General features: G+C 35.9%; 1 protein-coding gene across 1 annotated transcript in view; it reads right to left on the bottom strand.

Moving 5' to 3' along the window:
* PLCZ1 (phospholipase C zeta 1) overlaps positions 1 to 25637 on the bottom strand; it is a 42534-nt gene extending 16897 nt beyond the window's left edge. The window contains exons 1-7 of the mRNA XM_070407824.1: positions 25509 to 25637; positions 15474 to 15705; positions 11408 to 11609; positions 8035 to 8179; positions 3483 to 3632; positions 1466 to 1555; positions 1308 to 1375 (exon numbers count right to left, since the gene is read on the bottom strand). Of these exons, the coding sequence (XP_070263925.1) occupies positions 1308 to 1375; positions 1466 to 1555; positions 3483 to 3632; positions 8035 to 8179; positions 11408 to 11609; positions 15474 to 15621 (803 nt within the window). The 5' untranslated portion in view covers positions 15622 to 15705; positions 25509 to 25637. The remainder of the gene's footprint in view (positions 1 to 1307; positions 1376 to 1465; positions 1556 to 3482; positions 3633 to 8034; positions 8180 to 11407; positions 11610 to 15473; positions 15706 to 25508) is intronic.
* Positions 25638 to 26886: the final 1249 nt, after the last annotated feature.

Below are 26886 nucleotides of genomic sequence, written 5' to 3'. Positions count from 1 at the left end.
TAAGTCATATTTCCAGGATGATATAACATTTTGGAGTAACTTCTATTGTAGCGTGTACATTGGCCCTTTTACAGGCCTGCATCTATATGCGCTGTACTTCCATTAGCCTCTTCTCAAGTTTTGTTTAGGGAAAACATTTTGTGCTCATGCTAAATCTATGTGCTTAAGAATCGATAATATGAACTGGGCCTGACTAATCAAAGCTTTGTCTTCCTGTAGCAACTCTAAATGGCTCAAGGATGTGCAAATAACTGGGTCAGAGCCAATGTACAAAAGAATTTGTTTGGTCATCTGAGAGATAGATGGGCCTTCCACTGGATTGGAACCTGAAAGCATATACAGTCTTGCACCAATATAGGGAAAGTGAGTCTAAAGTTGGAGAAAAAAACAAAGCTCTGTTTACTTTGCTGGAGAAATGATACCAAGTCATTCCTGAAAGTAGCATCCCTTTCCTTAAACTTTTCATTTATGTAGGGCAATTAATTGCACCAAAAATTAATAACTTTTACTTAAAACAGACAAATATTTTCTGTCACTTGCAAGCTGATATGCCTTCTTATGTCATGTTAATTTGTATACTTATAATACTACTAGAGGCCCAGTGCATGAAATTCATACCCGGGTAGGGTCCCTAGGCCTGGCCAGCAATAAGGGCCCATCTGTGGGGCAACTGGTGGAGAAATCAGGGGCCCTGCTGGCACCCGCATTGGCCAGCCTGGTGCTGGCCGCTTACTGGCCAGCCATGCCCCCGCCCCCCATCGCCACCTGCTCACCAGGGTGACTGGCAGGGTGATCAGCCCTCCCCCGCAACCCCCCACAAGCACCCGCCTTGGCTGGCCTGGGGCCTGCGGGCTTGGGGCAGCTCCTGCATTGAGCATCTGCCCCTTGGTGGTCAGTGCAGATCATAGCGACTGGTCGTTCCACTGGTTGCTTCACCATTTGGTTGATTTGCATATTAGGCTTTTATTATATAGAATATTTTACAAACAGTGTTTCTCTTTTCTCTGACAGTCTTATCTCCTTGAAGGCAGAGACATTATATTGTTTGTATCTTTTGTACACTGCACAATGCCTAGCACATAAGACCACATATTTGTCACTGGAGGAAGAGATTAAAACAAACAGGAAAAGAGATAACTTTTAAAAATTATTCTCTACTGCTAATTTCTTCCCCCCAAAAAATTGAATAATAAACTAAAGTTTTTATAAGGAGAAAAATATTTCTCTCCAAAAAAAATTTTAATACTCTACCAATAAGAAAATAAGACAACTTTTCAATCACTTGTAAGATTTTCTCAAATCATGATCTCACCTTCTTTTTCCTGAAAAACGCTAATCCAGCTGAAGTCTTTGACTCTATTTCCTTTTCTGGACTGTCTGTTAAAGTAATTAGTAGTCTTGAACTTTGGGCTTTGTGCACTTCCTCTTCTTGATCTATATCTTCATATTCTTCATATTCCCCTATTTTACCATGCTTATCCAAACCTTTCCTTGAATGGGTTTCTATTAAAGTTCCTATTTTCTTGTTTCTAACTAATATTTTGAATTTTAATGCCTGCAGAAACAATTTGAAAGACAGATACAATTACACATTTACAGGTAAGTTTGCATTTGTAACAGTTATTGAAAAGTCTTTCATCATATTTTCAATTAGCTCACAGTAGTAACACATGTAAGAGCTCCATCTTTTCCATACTGCTATAGGTACCCTAATAGACACCAGTAATATTATAGTATTGACCAAAATTCACCATAAAATAAGCTTGTCATGATTGGGACTTGTTGCAGATTCAGTTCTGACTTCAAAATTAGAGAATCAGAATCTTGAGTTGTGAGACTGGAATGTGCCTCTTTAACAAGTCTCCAGGCATTTTTTTTTTTTTTTTTTTTTTTTTTTTTTTTTTGTACATTGAAGACAGTGCAGTATAAGAAAATGACTTTATCTCTAATTCCTTATTTTCTCTTTGGAAAGCATTTCCTTACTTTAGTATGGAAGCAAAAACTTTAATGAAAACTATATATCCCAATGCTAAAAATAGATTTATAAATAACAGGAGAAGGGATTCTATTCCTAGAAAGCTAAAATTATTATAATTTATTGAATTATATCATGACTAGTGGCCCAGTGCACAAAATTCATGCACGGTGGGAGAGGAGTGTCCCACAGCCTGGCCTGCACCCTCTCCAATCTGGGACTGCTATGAGATCGGGCTTAAACCGGCAGTCGGACATCCCTCTCGAAATCCAGGACAGTTGGCTCCTAACCACTCACCTGCCTGCCAGCCTGCTCGCCCCCAACTGCCCCTTCCCGCCAGCCTGATGGCCCCAAACTGCCCTCCCCTGCCAGCCTGATAGCCCCCAACTGCCCTCCCTGGCTGGTCTCCTGGTCTAATTAGCATATTACCCTTTTATTAGTATAGATTCTTAGACTAAATATTTCATGGAGTTTCCAGCACTTCGCACAAGTTATTTAATGTTTATTTTCTGTCACAATTGGACAAATTTAGCCTGTGGGCATTATTATGAGGTAAAAGTTTTTTCATATGTTCAGTTTATTTTTTCTGTCTCAATTCTTTCATGAGTCCTGTGCTCTTGTCACTACTGTCCAAACACCTTCATCTTTAAATTTTTCACTCAATTAAATAAAATGAGTAAAAAATATAAAGGGAAATATTCAAATATTACAAAAATACTGTTCTGCACCAAAATTAAACTCTTTGTTCTTAAACAATACTATCATGCAAAAAAAATCATTTATCATCTGGTAAAAATTGGGGCCAGCAGAGTAAACGAAGAAGGACGGGCCAGAGAAGAATGAAGAAAGCCTCAAAAGTGTGGAGTTAACACAGAAAGGGCTTTAAGGAAAGGAAGGAGGCATCCCCAGTGTTTAACGCTGTCAAGGGAATAAGACAGATAAAGACTGAAGTAGGTCCATTAGAATTCATCAGCAGGAAAGTATTTGATGATCAAAATGAAATATTTATTATGGTGCAGTTGGAAGAGGAAGCCTGATTAGGTAAGTTGTGAGGAGATGAGAAAGTGAAAATTTTGGTTAAGACCAAGAATAATAAAATAAAGAGATAGCTGGAAATCAAACTGAAATTTTGAGGGTAGGGTGGGGGGTACCTTTTTTAAACCAAATACTAGCATATGCTCAACTGAATATGGAAAGGGACCCATAGAAACAGTTACATTGAGCAGATTAAAATAAGGAACCTGCCACCCAGGTGCTGAGATATTGAGCTGAGGTTCTGAGGATAAATACATAGACATTTCAATTTGTACACAATTCTTAACATACAAAATATATTCACCTAAATGTTCATAGAAACATTTCTAAGCAATGCATTGCAAAGATACATCTCTACAAATAATCAAATGTAAGCATTTTCAACCATCTCTAACCCAGTTTCATAAACCAATAGCACAGTGACACACTTTTTCTTTTGGTCTTAACCTGGGCTTCTCGGATAAAATGTTACCTCTGGTGAAGGTAGTTTGTCTAGAAAATCATCAAGAATATCAGACAGCAAGGCATCTCCCAAAATAGAATGCAAAATGTCTGCTATCACTTCTTGTTGGGGAGGAGAGCAGTGATTTTCTAAAGAGAGCACCACTGGGTAGTCAGATGTCTAAAAAATTAACCATTACTACAGTTATTTCTCAGAACTCCTTAATAATTTACTGCAATTAAAAGAAGCACTTACTCTATTTTAACACTTACTTCTAATGTACAGTACCTTTGCAAAATAATTATTTTTGAAACTGAAAGTACTTTTAAGTTTGACAGAACAGAGAACATTAAATCTATAGGAAAAGAAAAGTGATTACTATTTGCACTAGAAGTATAAGAAACAACTGAAGCATCCAACAACAGGTACTTATTTTAATCAATAATGGCATATCCACTTAAAGGAATAATATAGATCAGTGAAGAAGGAGGTGCAAAAAAAATAAAAAAAGAAGGAGAAGGTGCAGCTATATACACTGCTGTAGAAATGTGTCTATAATCTTATGAAGAAAAGCATTTGCCAGAGAATATGAGGCCACACTTTTACTTTTCAAAGTACATATGTATGTGCTTATTTATATGTGTTTAAATGTGAGGGGGGAAAAACTTTAACACTGATAAGTTAAGAAAAAAGGTTAATTTTCTATTTTTTCTATTTTAAATTCTAAAATCAAAACTTATAGTTTTATCATTTAAAACAATGATAAAGATATTTCTGTTTTTTAATAATATAGGAGATATATTAAAGAAGGGTGACTCTACAAAGACATTTTCTGCCCTTTCTCACCACTGTAAATTTGAAATTTGCTACAAAATAGCATCACTCATTTTTGGATCTTATTCAAAATTATTTTGTCTCCATAAATGATCATCAAGACACAAATTTACCGATTTTATAAGCAAACCAGGGAATTACAGGGTCTGCTGCATTATCCCAGACATTTAAGTAGGAGATATATTATACCTTTCTAATGGATTAGAATCTTACTTTCTTGTGGCTGCTGTAACAGACTACTACAAACTTGGTGGCTTGAAACAACAGAAATTCTCTCACAATTCTGGAGGCCAAAAATTTAAAATCAGTTTCACTGGCTAAAAAATTATTTCAAAGTATCGACAGGCTCTAGGGCAAATCTGTTCTTTGTCTCTTTCAGCTTCAGGTGTTGCCAACATTCCTTGGCTTGTGGCCATATCACTCCAATCTCTGTCCCTCCTCCCCCGTGCCTTCACATTGCCTCCTCCTCTGTGTGCTTGAAATCTTCCTCGGTCTCCCTCACTAAGGATACATATGATGGCATTTAGGGCCCAAACAGATAACCCAGGATTTAAAAAATTCTCTCATTCAAATTCTTTAGCTTTATCACATTAGTAAATACCCCTTTTTGTAAATAGAGTAGCATTTAGAAGTTCCAAAAATGAGAACCTAGTTTCTCCAGGGACCCATATTCAGCCTACTACAATACTAGTATACGTTCTTACTAGTATACATGACCATATACATACATACACATAGACTCCGTCTAATATTGAGAGAACATGTAAAAAAAGTTTTCCAAAAATAAAAAGTGATTTTGAACCTAGGCAAAGTGATAGCCTAGCTAGTAGATGGGGAGAGCTCTTTCTTTTTTTTTTTTTTTTTTTTTGCTTCTGTGGTGGTCCTTGGCTCCAATCTCTGGAAAGGTCTTCTTGTTTTTTATCCTTCTTGGCCAAGTATTGAGGAGTTTGCTTTTCTTGTAGCTCACTTCCTGACCCAGGGTTGTTTTAATGCTCACCTGAGTCACACTTGTGTTTTGTTTTGGTATTGACAATATAAATACTTTTAAAACTTATTTTTCTTATGTATTTGCTTTTAATAAGTTACATATGCTAGTATCTATGCCCAAAATTATGTCCTCAATCAAGTTACCAAATCTACTTTATTTCATTGCTATCTCTCCCAAATTAATGGTAGAAAATTCAACCTTCAACCTCAAATTTGCCACAAAATTGAGTTACGCTGTTCAGTTGAGAAAGTTCATTGAGTCTTGCTGCTCAAACCTTTTTTTCATTTTGTCTCCTTCTCTTTGGAACCTTAGAAGCGGTAGGGGTTTCCATCCATGCAAGACCTTTGAATTTTAAGATTGTCTTTATTTTATTTTCTTTCCTTGGTTACCCACCCTGGATTAAGTGAGAGAGTTTGCTATACAAATATTTGGAGAAAGTATTTCAGATTAAGGGTTAATATAGCAAGTTCAAAGGCTTTGAGGTGTGTCTGAAAAAGAGTAAGAAGGACAGAATAGACAAGCAAACAAGGGGAAAAGGCCAAAGGATAAGAGAGGTAACAGAAAACAGGGGGTGTAGGGTTTGGGGAGTCCCAGTATAGGTTGTAGCTTTTATTCTGAGTGGGATTGAAAGTTTTGAGAAGGGGAATGACATGATCTGATTTACCAAAAAATCACTCTGGCTGATACATTGAGATGAAACTACAGGGAAGGAAGAAGAAAAGCAGAAACATTGGATATGAAGTCATTGCAATAATCCATGTGAGAGGGGATGGTGGTTGACCAGGACAGTGACAATGAGAATGGGAAGAAGGGATTAAAGAAAGTAGAGTCAACAGGACTTGCTAAAAAACTTACTGAGAGGTTGGAGAGAAGGAGGAGAGAGTTAAAGTTGACAACAATGATTTATTTTAGGCCTAAATACATAGGAGTTACCATTCAAGGAGATTGGGAAGACCATGAAAAGAGTGGGACTGGCAGAAAGAAGACTATCTGGAGCTCAAATCTAAATGCCTTATGTTAAATATGCCTCTTAAATATTCAAGTATAATGTGTGTGTAGTTTTCTGTATTGGTGTGGAGTTCAAGTGGGAAGTTAGGATAAAGATATAAATTTAGAATTATTAGAAATGGTATATTTAAGAAGATCAATGCCATTCATCAACGTTTTAAATTAAGAAATTTTTCATATTTTATATTTTGTGAATATTTACTTATTTTATACTACAGTAGGGCCTTGACTTACGAGTGTCCCGACTAACGAGTTTTTTGAGATACCAGCTGTCTCTCAGCCGATTTTTTGCATTGAGTTGACAGAGTAATTTGAGTTAACGAGCTCCTTAACAAGCTCGGTCTCAGAATGAATTAAACTCCTAAGTCAAGGCCCCACTGTATATTTCTAATAAATGATACAGCAATTTATTTAAATTTAAGTTGTTTATTTTTTTATTTTTAAATACTTTTTATTTATTTTTATTGATTTCAGAGAGGAAGGGAGAGGGAGGGAGAGAGAGAGAAACATCAATGATGAGAGAGAATCATTGATTGGCTGCCTCTTGCATGCTCCCTACTGGGGATCAAGCCCGCAACCCAGGCATGTGGCCCTTACTAGAATCAAACTCAGGACCCTACAGTCCACAGGCCAACACTCTATCCACTGAGCCAAACCAGCCAGGGCAGGTTATGTTTATTTTTATAGTTAATACACTGATCTATTTAGGAGAACTTTAAGTTTGTCAACTTTATGTTTAATTTAATAGATATGCATTAATTTATTAGATATACATTAAGTATTCAGTAAGATTAGATTAAATCTCTTCAATTTTACAATTGAAGTACTTAAGAAAGAAATCAAATATACTACATTAACAAAAACAATTTAAAATATGTAAAGGTGCTTAATTAGCCAAGTTTGTAAATGGGGCCAAGTATTCAAAACTGAGTGATTGTTAAAACCTACCCAGTTTATAGAATAGGATTTGTAAGCTACTTTAGAAGCTCTAGAAAGAACTGGGTCTTTGAATCTGTAGCTTTAACCATTGAATAGTAATTTTAAAATCCAAAATAACCTTCTAAACATTTTTGCTGTAGAAATAGTTGCCACTTGCCTGGCCATTGTGCCTCAGTGGTTGAGTGTAGACCCATGCACCAGGAGGTCACCAATTTGATTCCTGGTCCGTGCATTTCTAGGTTGCAGGCTCATTCCCCAGTATGGGACATGCAGGAGGCAGCCAATTGATGTTTCTCCCTCATTGATGTTTCTCTCTCTCTCTCTGTCTCTCTCTCTCTCCCTTCTTCTCTGTTTAAAATCAATAAAAAGACATTTTAAAAAATAGTTGCCACCATAGTCATTAAAAAAAGTCAACAATTGAGATAATACATTTTTGACATGTTTTATTTTTGTATCTTGAAAGTAAAATAGCTGAATATTGGTAAAATATTTATTAGTATATACAACTACTATTATATAGAAAAATATTTCTCAAACTGTTTTCATACATTAAGAAATATATTTACTAGGAAATAAACACACATTACTATATAATTAAACAAAAAGTTCCATGAAACATGTACCTTACTACTTGAGATTAACTTTGATAAATCTATCATTAACTATATACTGCATGAATTTCACTGCCTACTAATGGATCATAACCCATAATTTGAAATATCACTAATCCAAATCAATGCCAAGGATCATAGGATATGGAAACATGTAAATTATATTGTGTTTAAATATAATTTAATAAAGATACGCACGTACTATGAATGCATATTTGTGTATGGCTTGAATAACAGTTTTAAACAAGAGTTTGCTGGTGAGTGTATAACCATGGTACACAACAGGTTCATTTTGTGATCCATCCCAGCAATCAATTTCCAGACACCGGCATCCTTTCACAAGGGCACTAGCAAAATGTAAACAAAATAAATTGTCATTCCTGGATCATTAAAAATGTTAAAGTATTCCAAAGACTACTTGCAATTTCGCAATAAATTTGTAAATGAATCCATAACAAAGGTAAGTTGTGTTGAACTGAACACACTTTTCTTCTTCGTTTCTGTGAGCATGGCCTAACATGGAGCTACTATGGGCCCACCACAGTTCCAGCTCCACCAAGAGGATGCGATGGGTAGGGCTATAGACTCTGACTCCTGCAATTTCTACCTATTACTTATGCTTCAAGTTCTATACATCTCATCAAAAACATTTGATATATAGTTCACTATCAATAAATATTTATTGTCACCCTAGCTTGTTTGGCTCAGTGGATAGAGCGTTGGCCTGCAGACTTAAACATCCCAGGTTTGATTCTGGTTAAGGGCACATGCCAGGGTTGTGGGCTCATTGATATTTCTATCTCTCTCTCCTTCTCCCTTCCTCTCTGAAATCAATAAAAATATATTAAATAAATAAATAAATAAATAAATAAATATTTACTGTGTTTATATTAGAAAAAACTGAGAGGTATAGGTATGTAAGAAGAAAATGGAAGGCAAACAGAAGTAATCCTCTAAACACAGTCTTGGAAAACAGACAAATGAATGAAAAGAAGCTGATTTGAAACATCAGATGTGATACTCATGTATCAGGGAAAAAGTTTAAAAAGGGGGTCTCTGTCCTACATGGAGATATTTTTCCCATAGAAAACCAAGTTAGCATTTTTTTTCCAAAACAAATTTTAATTTAGCCCACTGTGTCCAGGCCAGTGGTTCTCAATCAAGACAATTTTGCCTCATAGGCAACATTTGACAATGTGTGGAGACATTTTTTGTTACCATAACTGGGGTTGGAGGAGAGGTTTGTGACTGGCATCTAGTGGGTAGATGCCAGAAATGCTGGTAAACAAAGAATTATCTGACATAAAATGTGAAACATTTGAGAAAAATTTCCCTGAGATATAAAAACCTGCAGAAGAGAGTGGTCCCAGCACAAAGTATTTGATGTAGAATCAATGATTCTTTCAACAGAAATGCAGAGTACCGAATAAACCACTCACAAAAAAAGACATTTTAGATCTAGTATTTCTTTGGTGATGATTTTAATCAACTTTTCAGGGATATGACTCCAGCAGTATTTAGGTAAGAGTGTAACTGAGAAAAGATAAAGCAATTATGACACAAAAGTTGAGGTGCTGAATTCAGGGGGAAAACAAAAGAAAAAAAAAAGGACCTTATGTTCCCTCAGGAATAACATAGATACAAGATGGAAGTGACCTGAGGAGGTAAGGCCTTCAAGGGGAAGTGAATTAATGGATTTTATTTATATTGGAGGCTCCACTAAAGCAATATAAAGCTAAATGGTTCATAAATTATTTGTTGAGCTTTTGGGGTGGTTTGCTTTTTAAGACTATTTTGTCTTACTTTTTAAGTGCACACTGCTTTATTCAGGCATATAGAGATTCACTGTAATGTAAAATCTCAGAGTGTCTTAGTCCACTTGTCCCAGTGCTGGAGGGATGTCCTAAGAACCCTCTTCTAAGGAAATCTTGTTTGACCCACTGGTAGTTCCATGGGCAAATAAGGTGGCCACCTAATTTTAAGTACAAGTTCTAAAATGGGCTATATGTGCAGAAATCAAACGGAATCTATTTCTCAGCTTGTGTATTTACTTATTTGGATTTTAAATTGTAGAATAATCAATATCTGTTTGTAAAGTTTGGTAATTGCCATGAAAGAATGTTTGCTTTGCTCTTCTCTCAGTTGATTGTCAAAGTATATTGTCTTGCCCTTTTTATCAACACAGATATCAGTTGCTTGGGATGCTAGCAGAGAATAATCTTGAAGTCTCTACAGTATTGGGAAAACAAAAGACAAAAAAACTACCAAAAATTCAGTTATGGAAGAAAGCTTTTCATTAATGACAACCTACCTAATATTGATTCTTGCTATATACTTCTCTAGATAGTTCTGATTTCATCCTTGGATCCAAACAACCTTTACCAAACTACATATATTGACTCCATGATATGGTTCCCAGCAAAAGTGATTTGAGTTACTCGGAGGAATGTATAAGAAAGTATGTAAGAGAAAATCTCCTCCAGTGGTGAAGCCATTTTCTACTATTTCACATTGACCCCTTTTTGGGGAATGAATAATGAAAATTACTGTCTCTGTATAGAAATGCTCCACTTAAATAAGTTTGAGGGACTTTATAAGGATTAAAATATTTAATGCTATTAGGACAGTTTATATTAGTTTTTCTCTTTTAACGATGAGGCAATTAGACACAAGGAGTTTCTGTTTGTCACATAATTAACAAATGAGAAAAAGTGAGGAAAGATTAGTAACAGAAACTTAAACATTAATAGATAAGCATTACATTATATCACCCTTCATGAGTAGAGAAATTTTATTTATTTTTTTTTAATATATTTTATTGATTTTTTTACAGATAGGAAGGGAGAGAGCTAGAGAGTTAGAAACATCGATGAGAGAGAAACATCGATCAGCTGCCTCCTGCACACCCCCTACTGTGGATGTGCCCGCAACCCAAGTACATGCCCTTGACCGGAATCGAACCTGGGACCCTTCAGTCCACAGGCCGACGCTCTATCCACTGAGCCAAACCGGTTTCGGCAAGTAGAGAAATTTTAAAAGAATTGTCTTCTAAAATGATCTAAAACAATATCTTCCACAGGTGGGTAGAGAAATAGAGGAAGAAATACAATTAAATTTAAATATTCAGTTGGGTGGAACATATTCTTGGAATTCAAAAGTAACTATATTTCTAAATCAACCTATTTAAAATTTATATATTTTAATTAAAATAATGAAGTATGAATAGAAATTTCTATAATGAGTGTATGGCTATGAGTTGGGCTATTCTTACAGAATACTAAATGGATACACTTCTGAGTTTGTAAAGTTATGTATTTACTTAGATTTTAAATTGGAAAAACTATTTAACTGGGAAAAGGAGGTCAGCAGGCAGAATTAGGAGGAAAGTGAAAGATTACATAGTTACTGAAAGGCTGGATCTCCACGATATGTGCAAATCAAAATGGCTGTTCCCTATGTGGTTGCCTAATATGCACAGCCTGCTTTTACTGGGAATTCCTACCAATGGAGGCAGACACCAGTGGGAACTTCCAGGGGTTTTAAAAGGTAATAAATTTAAAGATATAAATAAATACCTTTCATATCCCCAAATGTCACTTGGCCCCACTAATTGGTCAGATATCAAGTATGTATTATGTGAACTTGAGATAAAGTAATCACTTAATGGATGGTGCATATCTTGATAAACATTATTAAATTCTTTACTAAATAGTAGGCATTCAGATGAGCACAGGAATCTTGAAAAACCTTCAAATGACATCTGGCTTGCTTGCTTAACTATATAAAAAAAAGAAGTAAAAAGGTGAAGTAATATCATTAGCAGTATAAACATTATATCTCACTTTAAAATGTATTCAGTAATAGAGCATGTTTCTAAAATATTCATTTAAAATTAACATTAATATTATTTTTAATTTGTCTTTGGAAACAAATTTTTCTAAGCAATACCCTTAATTCTTCTGTATCAACATTTAAGTAGAGAATGTATTATTCAATTATCTCTGATTTTTTTTAATGTATTAAAAATATACACAAGTACAAATGTCATAGGTCAATGAATTTCCACAAGCTAAACATCTAGCTAACAAGCACCCAGGTCACAGATCAGAACATCAAAGCACCCCAAAAGCTTGCCTCCTGCTAACATTCAATCTCTCCCCCCACCTACCCAAGGGTATTCAATGATCTGGCTTCTAACAGCATATCTTCATTGTCTCTTGGTTTTGTGCTTTCTATGATCTCATACAGTTTGTATTTTTGTGACTGGTCTATTTTACTCAAATTGTTTCTAAGATTTATTCTTTCAGTTAGACATTGTTTGTTCCCATACTGTATAGTATTCCATTGAGTGATTACACCACAATTTATTTATCAATTCTATTTTTGATGAGCATTTAGATAGTTTCCAGTTTGGGGCCATTACAAAGAGTGCTGCTATAAACAATCAGTACCTGTCTTTTGACACAAATGCTTAAAACTGAATTGTTGGGTCATTTGTACATTACCATCTTCAGTAAGTTATCTCTAAATTTTATACACAGTATGGTCTATACCAAAATTATCTACTTAAGCAGAACACTGGCTCTGGAATCAGACAGCTTGGGTTCAACCTATTCACTTGTTATGTAATGAGAATGTTATTTATCTTCTTCCTATGTTTGGAATGATGGTAATGAGAGTACTTATCCTATAGATGAGCTCTAGGTTGGTTGCTGTTGTTTTTGTTGTTAATAATTCAGTTCATCTCAAAATAAGAGCTGGTGTGAATATTTGCTTTAGACTAGAGAGTGATCCTTAGCAAAGAATTTTATTGCCAGGAATTTATACTATAGAAATAGAAAGTCAAACAAAGATCAGTGTGCAAGAATGCTCACACTAGCATTATTTATAAATGCTTAATAAGAGGAGGAAACAAATTAAAGCTCAAGATATAATACAATACTAAGCAGCCTTTAAAAATAATGTATCAGAAAAAAATATATAGTGACAAAAGTAAATGTTTATCATATCATAACAGTGAAAAACCTAGCATTCAAAAATAATATTACCATTTTAGTATAAAAAATAAAAGCTAGAAAAAAATGCATAGAGGACACTGCAGGCATGCAAGCTCTCTGTGTCAAAGCCATGCAAATTTATGGGAACTTGTGGGGCAAATGCATCATATATTGTAATAGTAATGATTGCATAAATTGATGCTTTTTCCCAGTGCAATTAGCAGTAATCAGCTTATAGCCCTTTTGGACTAATAAATAATTAAATAAAGTTCTTTGGTAATGGAATAGAAAACAAACTCATTTCGTTCCCTTTAAATCTACAAGATTGTGATGAGAACCTCGTGGATTTTAATAACCTCATTTGGCACCTGTCATATACCAATATGGAATGAGTTGAGAATCTTGGCAACATTTGGGACTCTAAAATCATATTTAAAATTGGCTTTAATATGCCTCTAAAGTGATCAATAAGCATGTAGATGAAATGCAAAGACTTGGCTGTGTCTGAAACCAAGTGAAGCAGAGGACATTCCAAAAGATAAAATGGACAAACAGGACAGTACAATATTATAGTTAAAATGCAAACACAATTCCAAGATGTCACTGCCACCATCTCATTATTGTGTTGTATCTTTTACCACCTGCAGGTAGCAGTGCCAAAATATTTCTTTTTGAATATTCACTAAATCAGCTCTACTGAAAGTGCTTATCAGCGAATTTCTAGTCATTGATGATATAAAGAGCTTGAGCCAGAATATAAATCAATTCACTACTTCCTTAGAGAAAGTCTTTACTCCTAAAAAAGAGAAGTTAACTGAATTAATCAGGGCTACTAGTATTGTAGTTGTTTTACATTCTGGTGCAAACTATCTTTTTGCAAACCTACAGAAGTTTTAATGGTGATCTGATCAAACTCCCATTTGCTGGCACTGCATTTAGTCCTATTGTGTTTAAAACCCCCCAAAATCTTAACAAGGACCTACAAGACTGGCATGATTTGATCCCTGACTATCCCTCCTAATTCATCTCGCCCTCCTTCTCCAAGTCCCAACCACACTATCTTCTTGAACCTTGAATTTTCCAACTCAGGTCCAACACTTTTCTTCCCTCAACTCAGACACTGCTCAGACATTGTTGTGACATGACTAGCTATTTTTTCATCATTTAAGCCTCAGCTCAAATGTCACAGCCTCATAGAGGAATCTCCTAAACACCCAACCTAAACTAGACTTCCTGGGTTGTGTACTCTCTCTGATTTTCTGTTTAATTTTTCATAGTACATAGCAATCTTTGAAATTATACTTTGGTATCTCTGATTCTTCATTGTCAATATTCCTCCAACCCCCATCAGGAATATAATAAGGTCTAGTTTGCCTTATTTCCCACTGTATTTCCTCCCCTAAAAACATACTTTGTTGCCACAAATAGATATTTGAATAAATTATGAATGGGTGACTCAATGAAGGAATCAGTTTGGTTCATATGCTATATGTTAAACACTGGTTGCCATAAACCAACTTTCAAAGGCAGAATTTGGACTTTCATACCTCCTTGTTAAATAAATATTTTGAGCTACCAATTAATTTCTGTAGGATTAAACACCATGCTTTAATGTAATTGTTACTTAGCCAAATATAAAAATAATTTATTATATAATGTCTCCATTCTTTTATTTAAAAATGAGCATAAATAAAAAGTTTTTCTTATCCACTGAAAGATGGAACAAAAATAAAAAATATATGATAGCTCATTAGCCTAAGGCAGCAATTTTCAACCTTTTTCATCTCATGGTATACCTAAAGTAATTACTAAAATTTTGCAACATACCAAAAAGTATACTTTTTCCCTATCTGACAAAGAAAGATAAGTATAATTTCGATACATTCACACTGGACAGCTATTTTTGTGTTTGCTTCTGTCATTTATTTTTTACTTATTTTTACAATCTAAAGGAAAAGAGGTCAGTGCCCCTGACTAAATAGTCAGGTATTGCATGTTTTAAAAATTCTTGTGGCACACCGGTTGAAAATCGCTGACCTAAGTGGTCATTTAATTTAAACCAGATGACTATATTCAAAAATAAAGAAAAAGCAAAATTTTTAAAATGTGTCTAAAATATTGTAGTCAATTATGTATGTAGACAGTGGAGAAATCAGTGAGTTTATAGTACTTTATCTCTTTCCTATAATTGTTTTATTTAGCTAATTTATTATTCATTTGTTTTTTCAATAATATAATGTATAAAGATTGAAGACTACTCATAATTGAATTTTTATCTTATTAATGACTATACAGGCACTTTCTTCTATTATAGTACACAAACAGAATCTTCATGTTGCTTTTTACCCCTAAGCTTATCTCTGAACATTTGACAGATACATAAAAGCAGTTAAAAGAAAGGAGCTTGAAAATGAAATAGGAAAGAAATGCCATGTAGCTTTCTAAAAGATTACATATATATATACATATATATATACATATATATGTATATATATATGCTATAAAATGCAAGAATAAAACTACAAATATTTTATATTATCCAGAAGAAATTTGACCCACCCAAAAATTTGAATTTGATAACCGTAGTTCATTAAAAAATGCTAAGAATGTAAATATTTAATAAAACTTTGAAATGCAAGCCTACCTTCTTCAATAGGCTCATATTTTTGAATGATCTCAGAAGCAATACTTTTACTCATGTTAAATATATACTGCTCTTGTGTCAAAAAGTCATCCAGATTTTTTTCAAAAAGAAATTTCCGGTTTTCAGCATACGCATTGAAAATCTCCATAATTTCTTCTCTGTGTACAATACTTCGATAAATTGATCTAAATTCTTCTATGGTGATTCTTCCTTGCTTCAGCCTGTCATTATCCTACTAAATAAAAATCACTAGTGGGCTCACATTGTGAATATAAAAAAAAATACACAAACAATAAATTAGAATATTTGGTAACATGCAGAGCAACTTATACTTGAAAGAAGATGAATCTTAGATTAGATTAGTATCTCAGATAAAATATATAAAACTGCAGGAAGTGGTGCCAAAGTTGGGAAAAGGTTAATGGATCACCACCACTTAAAACATAGCTGTAGCAGGAGTAGAATAAGGTTTGGGAAAAGATGAGTATTCTAGTATGTTTTTGAAATACATATTTTCTTTTCCTATTCCAGTCTCTGTCAGGGCCTTCTTGAAACCATGCCAGACAGTATGTATCCCATGCTACTAATATGCAGCCTGTACCATAAATGTCAGAGAAAATCAGAGGCATGCAAGATCACTGTAAACTACAGGTGCTGCAGAAATTAGGTAGTGCCTGAAGGAGGTAGTATCTGCATATCATGACGGATTTGGGATAGTGACAAACAAGGTAGGTTCCAATAAGAAAACATGGATTCACCTGGCTGTTCTGGAATTTTCATTTTTGAACTTTATGACATAAGAGAAAAAATTGGGCTGGGTCCAGTTATTAAAAGCTACAGAATCACTGGGAGGTTGAATCAGAAAATGACTAGCAAAAGCAGAAGTTTAATATCATTATCTGCAATACTAATTGGAAGAGATGCAGAATAGCATCTAAGGGAACAGAGAGGATATAATCCAAGAGGATATGGTCAGTAAAAACTAAAGAAGAAGTGAGGTCCAAAGAATGGCAGTGTGAGAGAGCCTCTTGTCCTCTCCCCCTGACATTTTCAACAAGTTAACAAACTATAATTCAACAAAGGAAGCCCTGCTCAACGCAGATGCATGCCTGAGAGACCCAAGCATTGAAACATCTAAAGGTGGGCAACCAGGAATAAACGGGGAGACCAAATGGGAAGAAGTGCAGCCCTACATTGGGGAGCTCATGGTTGGGCCAGGAGCAGGCGCTTCTTTTGGCATGCACGGTGGAGGGGTGGAGGAGCAACAGCAGAACAAGTGGCAAGGGAGCAAACAGTGTTTGTTCAGCAATTCCTCTCCTGGGTATATACCCGAAGAACTCAAAATCATGTATTTGCAGAGATATATGCACCCCTATGTTCATTGCAACATTATTCATAGTGGCCAAGACATGGAAATAACCAAAGTGTCCTGCAATAGAGGACTGGATAAAGAAGATGTGGTACATACACACAATGGAATGCTACTCGGTTGTAAGAAAAGATGAAATAGCTCTGTTTGCAGCAACATGGATGGACCTTGAGGACATTGTGCTAAGTGAAATAAGTCAGTCAGAAAAAGCTAACACCCATATGATATCCCTCATATGTGAGATATAAAGCTGAAAGTCGTGAACACAAACAGCAGTGTGGTGGTTGCCAGAGGGAAGAAGGTGAGGGGAGAAGGGGGTCCTAATATGAGGTATCAGGAGAAGATTTGACTTTGGGTGGTGGGCACATGGTGCAATATACAGATCTTGTAACATAGAAACCCACACCTGAAACCTATATGTTCATGTTGACCAATGTCGCACCAATCAATTTAATTTAAAAAAGCAATTAAAGAACAGGTGTCAGTGAAAGTATGAAGGAAGAAGTCAGAAGAACTTAAATATTAAAATTTTAGACACATAAGGGAGAAGTCAGAAATGTCTGGAGTTGGAAAGAGTTAGAATAACTAGTGGAATAATAGTAACACAAATAACAAACTGAGCACAGAAAGTGCACCTTTGGGCCTTTAATTTCGAAAGAGGCTATGCATTTATATTTGAACTTTCTCATTACACTGTTAAACAGATTAAATGCAAGGAACATGGGCCATTGTATTTTGGTGAAAAGCTAACAATTGGTAGACAAAATGGACGAACATATTCGTGGCTCCACAATATGTGAGACTTTGGACATATGAATTAAACTCTCTGAGCTTTCTATTCTTCATCTGCAAAATGGGGATAGATAATACTACCTATATCACCCAGTTGCTGTGCAGATTGGCGATGTACAAGATGGGAAGTTCTAGATGTCAATGTATTGGATGTCTTATCTATATCTGCTTCCCTCACCTCATCCACCCTAGCGTCTCATCTTTTGACAACTTGGCCTATACAGTGAACCTTTGGGTACAATAGGGGACAAACATGCTGGAAATGAACTCTTCCTTTCATGAGGAAAAGTTCAATGGTGATTACCAGAGAGTTTGATATGAGGAATTCAAGAAGCAGTCTGAGCTGGGAATCAAATAGGAAGTTTTGCAGAAAAAGCTGTTTCATTTTAAACATTAAAGTATCTGGGCATCCAAGCAGAGACTGCCAATAGGCACTGGGTTGGAGTGGAAAGAGAGGATTGGTGTGTTAGAGGAGAACACATGACAATAAGGATTTTGGAGTCAGACATACCCAGATGTGAGTTCCCACAGTTATATGAGATATGAGCAGATTAAATCACTGTCTTTATCCTCCATATCCTTCTGTATTAAAAGATGCTAATAATAACCTCTTTGAATGTTTGTTAAAAAATAATGTGTGCAAAAACCTAATATAGTGCCTAGAACATGGCAGATGACAAACACATTTTATCGTGTCTCTGTATATGGCTTTGTTATTCATGATGGAAAACTGAAATTTTGTTCCCATGAGAGTAGTAATTCAAGCCATTGAAAGTCAATAAGGGAGTTCATAGGAGGCTACAGAACTCACCTCCTCCCACAGACACACCAAATCTACAGCTGCATATGGTACAATTTTCTCTGAAAGAAATCTAGAAACTAGTTGATCAAATCCTACACATGGGGTGGATGAGGGGAAAACCCACGTCAAAAAGGGTAAGAGAGGCAGAAACATCATCTCCCCATCATCTCGAGCCCCAGCAGGGTGACCTATAATCTGGATGCAACTCCCAACACCCAGTTTCTCCCTGAGGAATGAAGGGTTTGAACCCAATATCTAGTGCCTCAACTTTTAAGATTCCCACCTGAGAGACAGGCTCCCAAAATACCTAGCTCTGAAAGCCAACTGGGGCTGGTGTCCACAAGACCCAAAAGACCACTGTAAACAGTTCTTCATGGCTCCTGAGGGCTGGTGGCATGCCCCCTACACACACTCTCAGGCCTCCGCACCGAGGCAAGACAGGGAAGCACCTCGTGTTCGCCTGCAAGAGGCCCCTGAGAGTCATGCTTCTGATCTAATACACCTCTAGGGGCCGAGTGTGCCATCTTCATGCTCTTTTCTGCCTCACTTCAGATCACCAGTGTCTCCCTGATCGAAGCTGTGCACACATCTGGCACCCGGGCTTCTGAAGCTGCTAGTCAGGGGATGAGCTCCTTGGTTGCCCAGCTCTGGTGGCCAGTGGGGCTCGCATTTGGGGGTGCTACGGTTCTGTAACACACAAGGAAACCGTTCTTGATTGGCTATTTCCCCAGGGCTCAGCACAGACACAGCCAGAGTCAGAGGCACCCAATCCCCAGGCTATCTCTGAGGGAGGCCAGGTTGAACACAACAACAAGGTTTAACACGGCTGCAGTTCTCCAGAGACTTTGTGTTGTCCTCCGGCTCTGCTCTGGGTTGGAGGTGTCCCACTGGAGGGAATGTATGGCCTGGCTCTGGTGGACAGCGAGGCTTGTGTTCACGGGTTAAGCAGAACTGTGGCAAACAAAGGAAAAGTCCTTGGTTGGCTGTTCCCTTGGGCCTCGGAGCAAAGAGAGCGGACTGATGCCTCCACCCATCTCCCAGTCCTTCCCTAAAAGAGATCTGTTTGCATACTTTGCCTGAGGGTCCAGCTCCTAATTAGCCTGCAGCCAGGTGCTGAGATCCTCCCTTTGGGACACTGGCAGGTCTTGGCACACACCCTCCCAGAACTAGGAGCCACTAAGAATAAAGTAGCTTTGGGAAATCACAAAGGTTGAGAAAAATAAGAGCTCAGGCTGAGCTAAACAATGAGGTTTATCCACTAACTGAGACAGCTTCCTTAAGACTAGCAGTGGTGAATGCTCCATCAAAGGCACAGAAACCAACAGTTTACAAAAAGTTAGAAGAACAAAGGAAAATGTTCCAAACAAAAGAACAAGATAAAACCCCACATACAGACTTTAATGAAACAGAGATAAGTGACTTATCCGTCAAAGAGTTCAAATAATGATCATAAATGTGATGGAGTTTCCTCAGAAAATTACAAATAGACCTAAATATGTCCAGCAATTACACTTCTTGGTGTTTCTCCAAAGGAAGTAAAATCACTATTTTGAAAAGATATCTGCACCCTCATGTTTACTGCAGCATTATTTACAATAGCCCAGCTATGGCAACAACCAAAGTGTCCTTCAGATGAATAGATGAAGAAAATGTGATATGTATATCAGTCATAAAAAGGAAGATGATTATGTAATTTGTGACATTATGGATGGACCTTGAGGGCATCATGTAATGTGAAATAGGTCAGAAAGAGAAAAAACAAATACTGTATAATCTCCTTTTATGTGGACCAAAAAAAAAAAAATTGAACTCATAGATACAGAGAACAGATTGGTGGTTGCTGGAGGCAGGGATGAGAGAGGACAGTTGAAGGTGGTTAAAAGGTATAAACTTCCAGTTATGAGATAAATAAGTTATGTGGATTTAATGTATAGCCTGGTGACTAAAGTCAACAATACTGTATCATATATTTAAAAGTAGCTAAGAGAGTAATCTTAAAAATTCTTATCACAAGAAAAAAAATTTCTAACTATGTGAGGTGATGGATATTTCCTAAACTTATTATGGTGATCATTTCACAATATATACATATATCAAATCATGTTGTACACCTAAAACTAATAAAATGCGATATGCCAATTATATCTCAATAAAACTAGAGGGGAGGGTAAGAAAGTCAGTAAGATTCTTCTGGAAGGTTTGTAAGTAAAAAGTAAAAAAAATTAAGAACTGAATTTTAAGAAGAGAGCGGAAGGACAGGTGAGAAGGAATGATCAAAAATTTTAAGCAAAAACTAGGTGACAATGATGTCACAGAAATCAGAATAGAGAGAACTTTAAGAGTAATAAATAAAATGCACACAGAGGCTTCACCATGGGAAATAGCAGTTTAGAAATAAATATGTTTCCAAAATTGGTGTGAAAGCAAATTGTATTGCAATAGATGATTGAAGAAGTGGAAAGAGAAATGTACAGTAAGGAATTCTTTCAACTCATCTACTAAAAGAGAGAATGTAACATTTAAAAAAGGATATGGTGCTACATATTTTTCAGATAAGATTAAACATAAACTTGGTTGAACTGTGGTAGGAACTCATAAACTTTAAGTGGAATCAAACAAAAATATAAGTGGCTGAATCAACCCAAGTTGCAGATTTGTAGGGCCAAAGCAACTGGGAATTCTCTACCTTGTCTCTCTGCCTGCTATCATCTAATCCAGTGGTTCTCAACCTTCCTAATGCCGCGACCCTTTAATACAGTTCCTCATGTTGTGGTGACCCACAACCATAAAATTATTTTCGTTGCTACTTCATAACTGTAATTTTGCTACTGTTATGAATCGTAATGTAAATATCTGATATGCAGAATGTATTTTCATTGTTACAAATTGAACATAGTTAAAACATAGTGATTCATCACAAAAACAATATCTGATATGCAGGATGGTCTTAGGCGACCCCTGTGAAAGGGTTGTTCAACCCCCAAAGGGGTCGTGACCCACAGGTTGAGAACCGCTGGTCTAATCCATTCTACAGTGCTGCCATATGTATCCTAAAATACACACTATGTCTCTACTCAAAAACTTCAATGGCTATCCATTTCCTACGAAAATAAATCCAAATTCCAAGGCCTACCATTCAGGGTTTCTTATCTGGCCAGAACTGGCATTTGTAGCTATTTCTCATCACTCCCCTTCATGCATCCTATACTCAGATCATGTTTGATCACCTTTTATCCCCCAAGTACTTCTTGTCCTCTACTCTATACATGTTGCCTCTCATTCTTCATGCTCCAAGAAGAAGGGCACCTCCACCATGGCATTTTTACAAAAGCCCAAGTTGGAGTCTCTGTCTTCTCAGATTCCTTGTTAGTATTACCTATGATATTTATTATAATCTACTTATAAAATAATTTCTGCCTTTCTTCCTTATGAAAGATAATACTTTATTTATGTTTTATAGTTTCTAAGTTTCTAACTGAGTGGTATGTACATACTATGATTTAATAATGGTTGTTATCTGTTTAGAGAATTTGAAAACTTAAGGTAAGTCCTATAATAATATAAAATTTTGAAATTAAGAGGATACTATTTTATATTCAACCAACAATTCAGAGTATAATCTATGATTGGTTATGTGCATTAAAATTATACAGATTTCCTATAGAATATCTTACATGCTACAAGTCAATAATAAAAGCAAGGAAGACCTAGCCAGCTTGGCTCAGTGGATAGAGCATCAGCCCACGGACTGAAGGGTCCCAGGTTTGATTCTGGTCAAGGGTACATAGCTCAGCTGCAGGCTTGATCCCTGGCCCTGGTTAGGGCCCCTGAAGGGGGCAACCAATCAATGTGGTTCTCTCATATCAATGTTTCTGCCCCCATTCCTGCCTGCCCCCTACCCCCCAATCCCTTCTACTCTCTCTACAAGAAAAAAAATCAATGGAAAAATATTCTCAGGTGAGGATTAACAAAAAAAATTTTAAAGGAGGGAAGAAGTCTAATAAAGGGATTTTTTTAAATTAGGGAGTTGCTGCTCAAGCGATGACTCAATCATTTTAAAAAAAAAAAAATTAGAATATTTTGCTATGGCCATAGTATTATAAAGGGGTAGACAAAATTAAGTTTACAGTTGTGAGCACATGAAACAGAGCTTATTCTTATATATTATTTATTTATTTATTTATTTATTAATTACCTTATTATTATCATCATTATTATTTTATTATCTTATGGTTTATCATTTAGGTAATGCTGGCTGACAATTTAACCTACTTTTGCCCACCACTGTATATTTTTTACTCAAATTTTATAATAAACTTTCACATTGTGAGGAAATAAATTCATGTCAGAATTGATGTCAGCTTCCTAGGAAATCAATAAATGTAATACAACTTTCTATATTTATTTTTAAATCATTATGGACATACCTTCAACTAATTTACTAGTGCCTACATTTTGCTAAGCCTGGTGCTAGGTACATTACAAATAACACCTTATTTGACATTCAGAACAACCCTGCAAGATAACTATATTAGTATCCCCACTCTGCAGATTAAGACTTTTGCTCAGAGAGACCGCTGACTTGCCTTGCAAGTATCACACAGCTCATATCTAATAGAGTGAAGAATCTCCATGCCTACTGAGCTTGCTAATAACAGTAGCTTTGAGACATTAGAAGATTTGGGTCACCAAAATAAGATTCATAATGATTCACTTTATGTACTATGCCTAAAAGGTGTACCCATAAAGTGAGGAAAGATTAGCAGCACAAGTTGAAGCAGAAGATTGGGATATTTCAGAAACTGAATCTTCAGCTATCCAGAAAATTCACTTAGCCAATACACCTTCCTTAAGAATTCTATTTAATCAACATTTTTTAAAAATATATTTTATTGATTTTTTACAGAGAGGAAGGGAGAGGGATAGAGAGTTAGAAACATTGATGAGAGAGAAACATCAATCAGCTGCCCCCTGCACACCTCCTACTGGGGATGTGCCCGCAACCCAGGTACATGCCCTTGACCAGAATCGAACCTGGGACCCTCCTGTCCGCAGGCCAACACTCCATCCACTGAGCGAAACTGGCCAGGGCTTTAATCAACATTTTAATAAACATATGGCAGTTTAGCTTAAGGCAACGAGCATTATTTATTAGAGTGCCTAGGGGAATTATTTTAATAGATAAAATAGTTTGTCATGGCCATCAACCTCAATTATATGTAATTTATGCTTCTAAAGTACTTGGGGTCAGTTTAAAGAGGTTTTTGAAGTATATTAGGCACTCTCGGCCTCTCTAATTTTTATAATTAACATTGTTTTCATAGCCACTCCAAAAAGGTTTTGCTAAACAAAATAGACCCTCAGCTCCGTCCTATCTGAATAATCATAAATTTCAATTAATGAGCTATTTCTTTACTTTTTATAAACGTTGAGCTTTCTACATAATGCTTTTGAATATGGCATGCATTTCACTCATGTGCATTTCAAACAGATATCTCTATCTCGAAGAAAATTCAAAGCAACCTGATAAATCACTGAATAAAACTTACAATATTTCACATTTGACAGAGATTTAATTGCCACCTCTATATTGTGTTGAATGTGAAATTTTATTAAATCTGAAAGGATGTAGCTATTTCTCCCTTTGAGCAATAACACAGGGAAATTTCTGTGTGTAAAGGTCTTTCACAAAAACTTGTGTCCTTCAGATGTAGTATTAGACACAAACTGATTAAAATTCAGATGGCTTATTGCAGCACACACTACATAGATTCATTGAAACAACTCTGAAGCATTTGTCTTTTACTGCGGTCTCCTGAGTACTACGGCTTTTCTGTTTGAACCTCCTCTTTGTTGTTTGTAAAGATGGGGGCTACATCTTCTTGGGAGAAGTGTTTGTTAGGAGGCAATTCTCTGTAGGTCTTGTGCTTCTGCACATTTTTGGAGCAGAGAAACCAACATTCTTTCTTCAGGACTAGCTTTTGAAGGATGTTTGCATAATGAAGATACAGCGTGTCCCTCTGAGAAATCAACAGGTTTGCTTACTGCGCGCAATGAAAATGCTGACACCCTCCTGAGCAAAGAGATCAGACTGACTTACTGCCTATAATAAAAGATCTGGGTTCCCCAAGCTTGAGGTTGCTCTCTAATAATGCAGCCCATTGCATGTGCTGTACATGTCACCTGGCCTTCCTTACATCATCACACTTTGAGAACTGGGGCTCAGAAAAAATGGCATCAAAATGCTGATACTCTGGCAACTGCTATTTTTGTGAGTAACAAGCTGTCTTGTTTCTCTGAAAAGGAAGCCTGCCTCTGCCAGCACCTGTGAAACTATATCAGACTAGCTGGTTCGCTGGCAAGTAAGGGAACATAAGCTCCCCAGTTTGTGCTAGTGGTAGCCATTTCCATATAGATTGTGTTTCTGGCTACTCATGTCCAAAAGACAAAATCAAAGTTAGGATATCTAACTTCCTAACTATCTAGATTGGCCAGTCTAGTCGTCGTTCCTGATTCACCAAGAAATGTGCCATTTGCAATATTTGCAAAACTTGGCTAAACACTTGACTTCTCATTTTATTCATGATCTTCCCTCTGTCCTCTAGTGGGAAGATGGCTGAGCCAGGTTCCCTTTCTACCAGATCTTCCTTAAACGGAGAACTTTGGGCATGATTTTCTACTTTGAGGTAAGTAAATACAAATTATTTTCAAGATTACCCACTTTTCTATAAATCACTAACATACAATTCATATATTGTTTCATCATGTATATGATTTAATCTAATCATATAACTGATCCTAACCTAATGTCAATATTCCTGTAGTTTCAGTAGATTCTTCTAAACTGGTAATCTGGTATTATTTCAAATTTTATCAACATCTGGTTTTACATCCTACCTAGATTCTATCTTGATTCTAAGTATTTTTAGCATAATTAATTGCTTTAATTCTTAAGAAACTAATTTTTCATATGTTATTTTCTGCAGAAAGCATCCAAGTAGCTATTGACATTTTGCTATATTGGGTTAAGTCCTTTCCAAAGTAGGGTTGGCAGGGGCGGATAGCATCTCACCTTAAAAATATACTTCACATGAATATAATTACATTGAATATTAAATTTTTCAAGTAATTTCAGAGCTTTTTCTAGGTTAATTTTTCCACCTCTAAAGTCTTCTCGAACAATTGACAAAAACCACGTATGAAACACAAAGAAGGAAGTTAAGGAAATTCTCACAGAAAATCATGACGTACTTAAAATGCCTAAAGAAATATTTGATCTCTCTTCAGTTTATTTTTGTTTTTAAAGAATAGTCTATCCTGTGCTTAAATTACAAGGTAATTCTATGATAATATTTAAACAAAACTAAGTAAGTATTATTCTTCAGTAAAGGTATGAAAGGGCATAACACAATAAAAATTACAGGAAAATAAAAATAAACATTTCTGAAATCAGTTATTACTTGGGAAATACAGTCTATTGCCTAAAGATATGGATTTGGGAGGCAGCTGGACTTCAAGCTATCTCTGTCACCTGACCTCTTTCAGCTTCAGGTCCCTCATCTGAAAAGTGTTCAATTTAATATTTAGAGAAGGTGGGAACAATAAATGAGTTCACAATACATCATTGAACACAGTTTCTGCTACTGAGTGTTCAATTAAAATAGTAACCATATCTGATATTGTTTCTGCATTAGCCAAATGTCCAGCTACACACATGCCCAAAAAATAAACATATGTAGTACCATCAAAAAGGGTTTAAAATGGCATAATAAGTGTATATTTGGTATGAAAATAATCAAGCTTATTTATTTATAGATACACTACAAAAATTAGAATACTTCCATTTGAAAAACTAAGATTGAAAATAACATGACAGTCTATAAAATCATGAAAGGCATTGGTAAAAAATATTGTTCAATAATCCACTCAATTTCAGATTGTTAGAACTACTGAGAAGCCCTTCAATTTAATGGCTAATACTTACTATGGTAAAATTCATGTTCTTATAAGAAAAAGATACCGGAAGCTAGGGAAACTCAGAAAAAAGCTCAGAACAGATATGGAGGAATACGTCTATATGTAAATGAGAGGGATTTAAGTTCAGGAGTCCTCAAACAAGAATGAGAAAAGAATAAAGGGGATAAAACAAGAGGAAGATGAGGAAAGAGGAATAGAAAGGACTTTTGAATGGATATTTCTCCATATTTTCATGACCTGGCCTTCCCTTTCTCCTTGCTTAGAAGTCTCTCCACAATAGGTGTTGTCAACGGTTCCGGATATAATTATTTCTGCCCCTTTGCAAGAAAGGTATCTCTTGATACTCATCAGCTGTTGTCACTGCCCCTTTCTAGAGAGAGAGAAGAGAAGGAAAAGTGATTTATTGTCTTTGTTCTTTGGAGACGACTCACACTTAATTCCCATAGAAACAATTCACAATATGTGCTCCTTGC

Source organism: Myotis yumanensis, unplaced genomic scaffold, assembly GCF_028538775.1.
Source record: "Myotis yumanensis isolate MYYU_CA2020_CCGP unplaced genomic scaffold, mMyoYum1.0.hap1 SCAF_3, whole genome shotgun sequence".
Classification (NCBI taxonomy): domain Eukaryota; kingdom Metazoa; phylum Chordata; class Mammalia; order Chiroptera; family Vespertilionidae; genus Myotis; species Myotis yumanensis.
The sequence above is the reverse complement of the archived record's forward strand: the minus strand, read 5'-3'. Positions and strand labels throughout refer to the sequence as shown.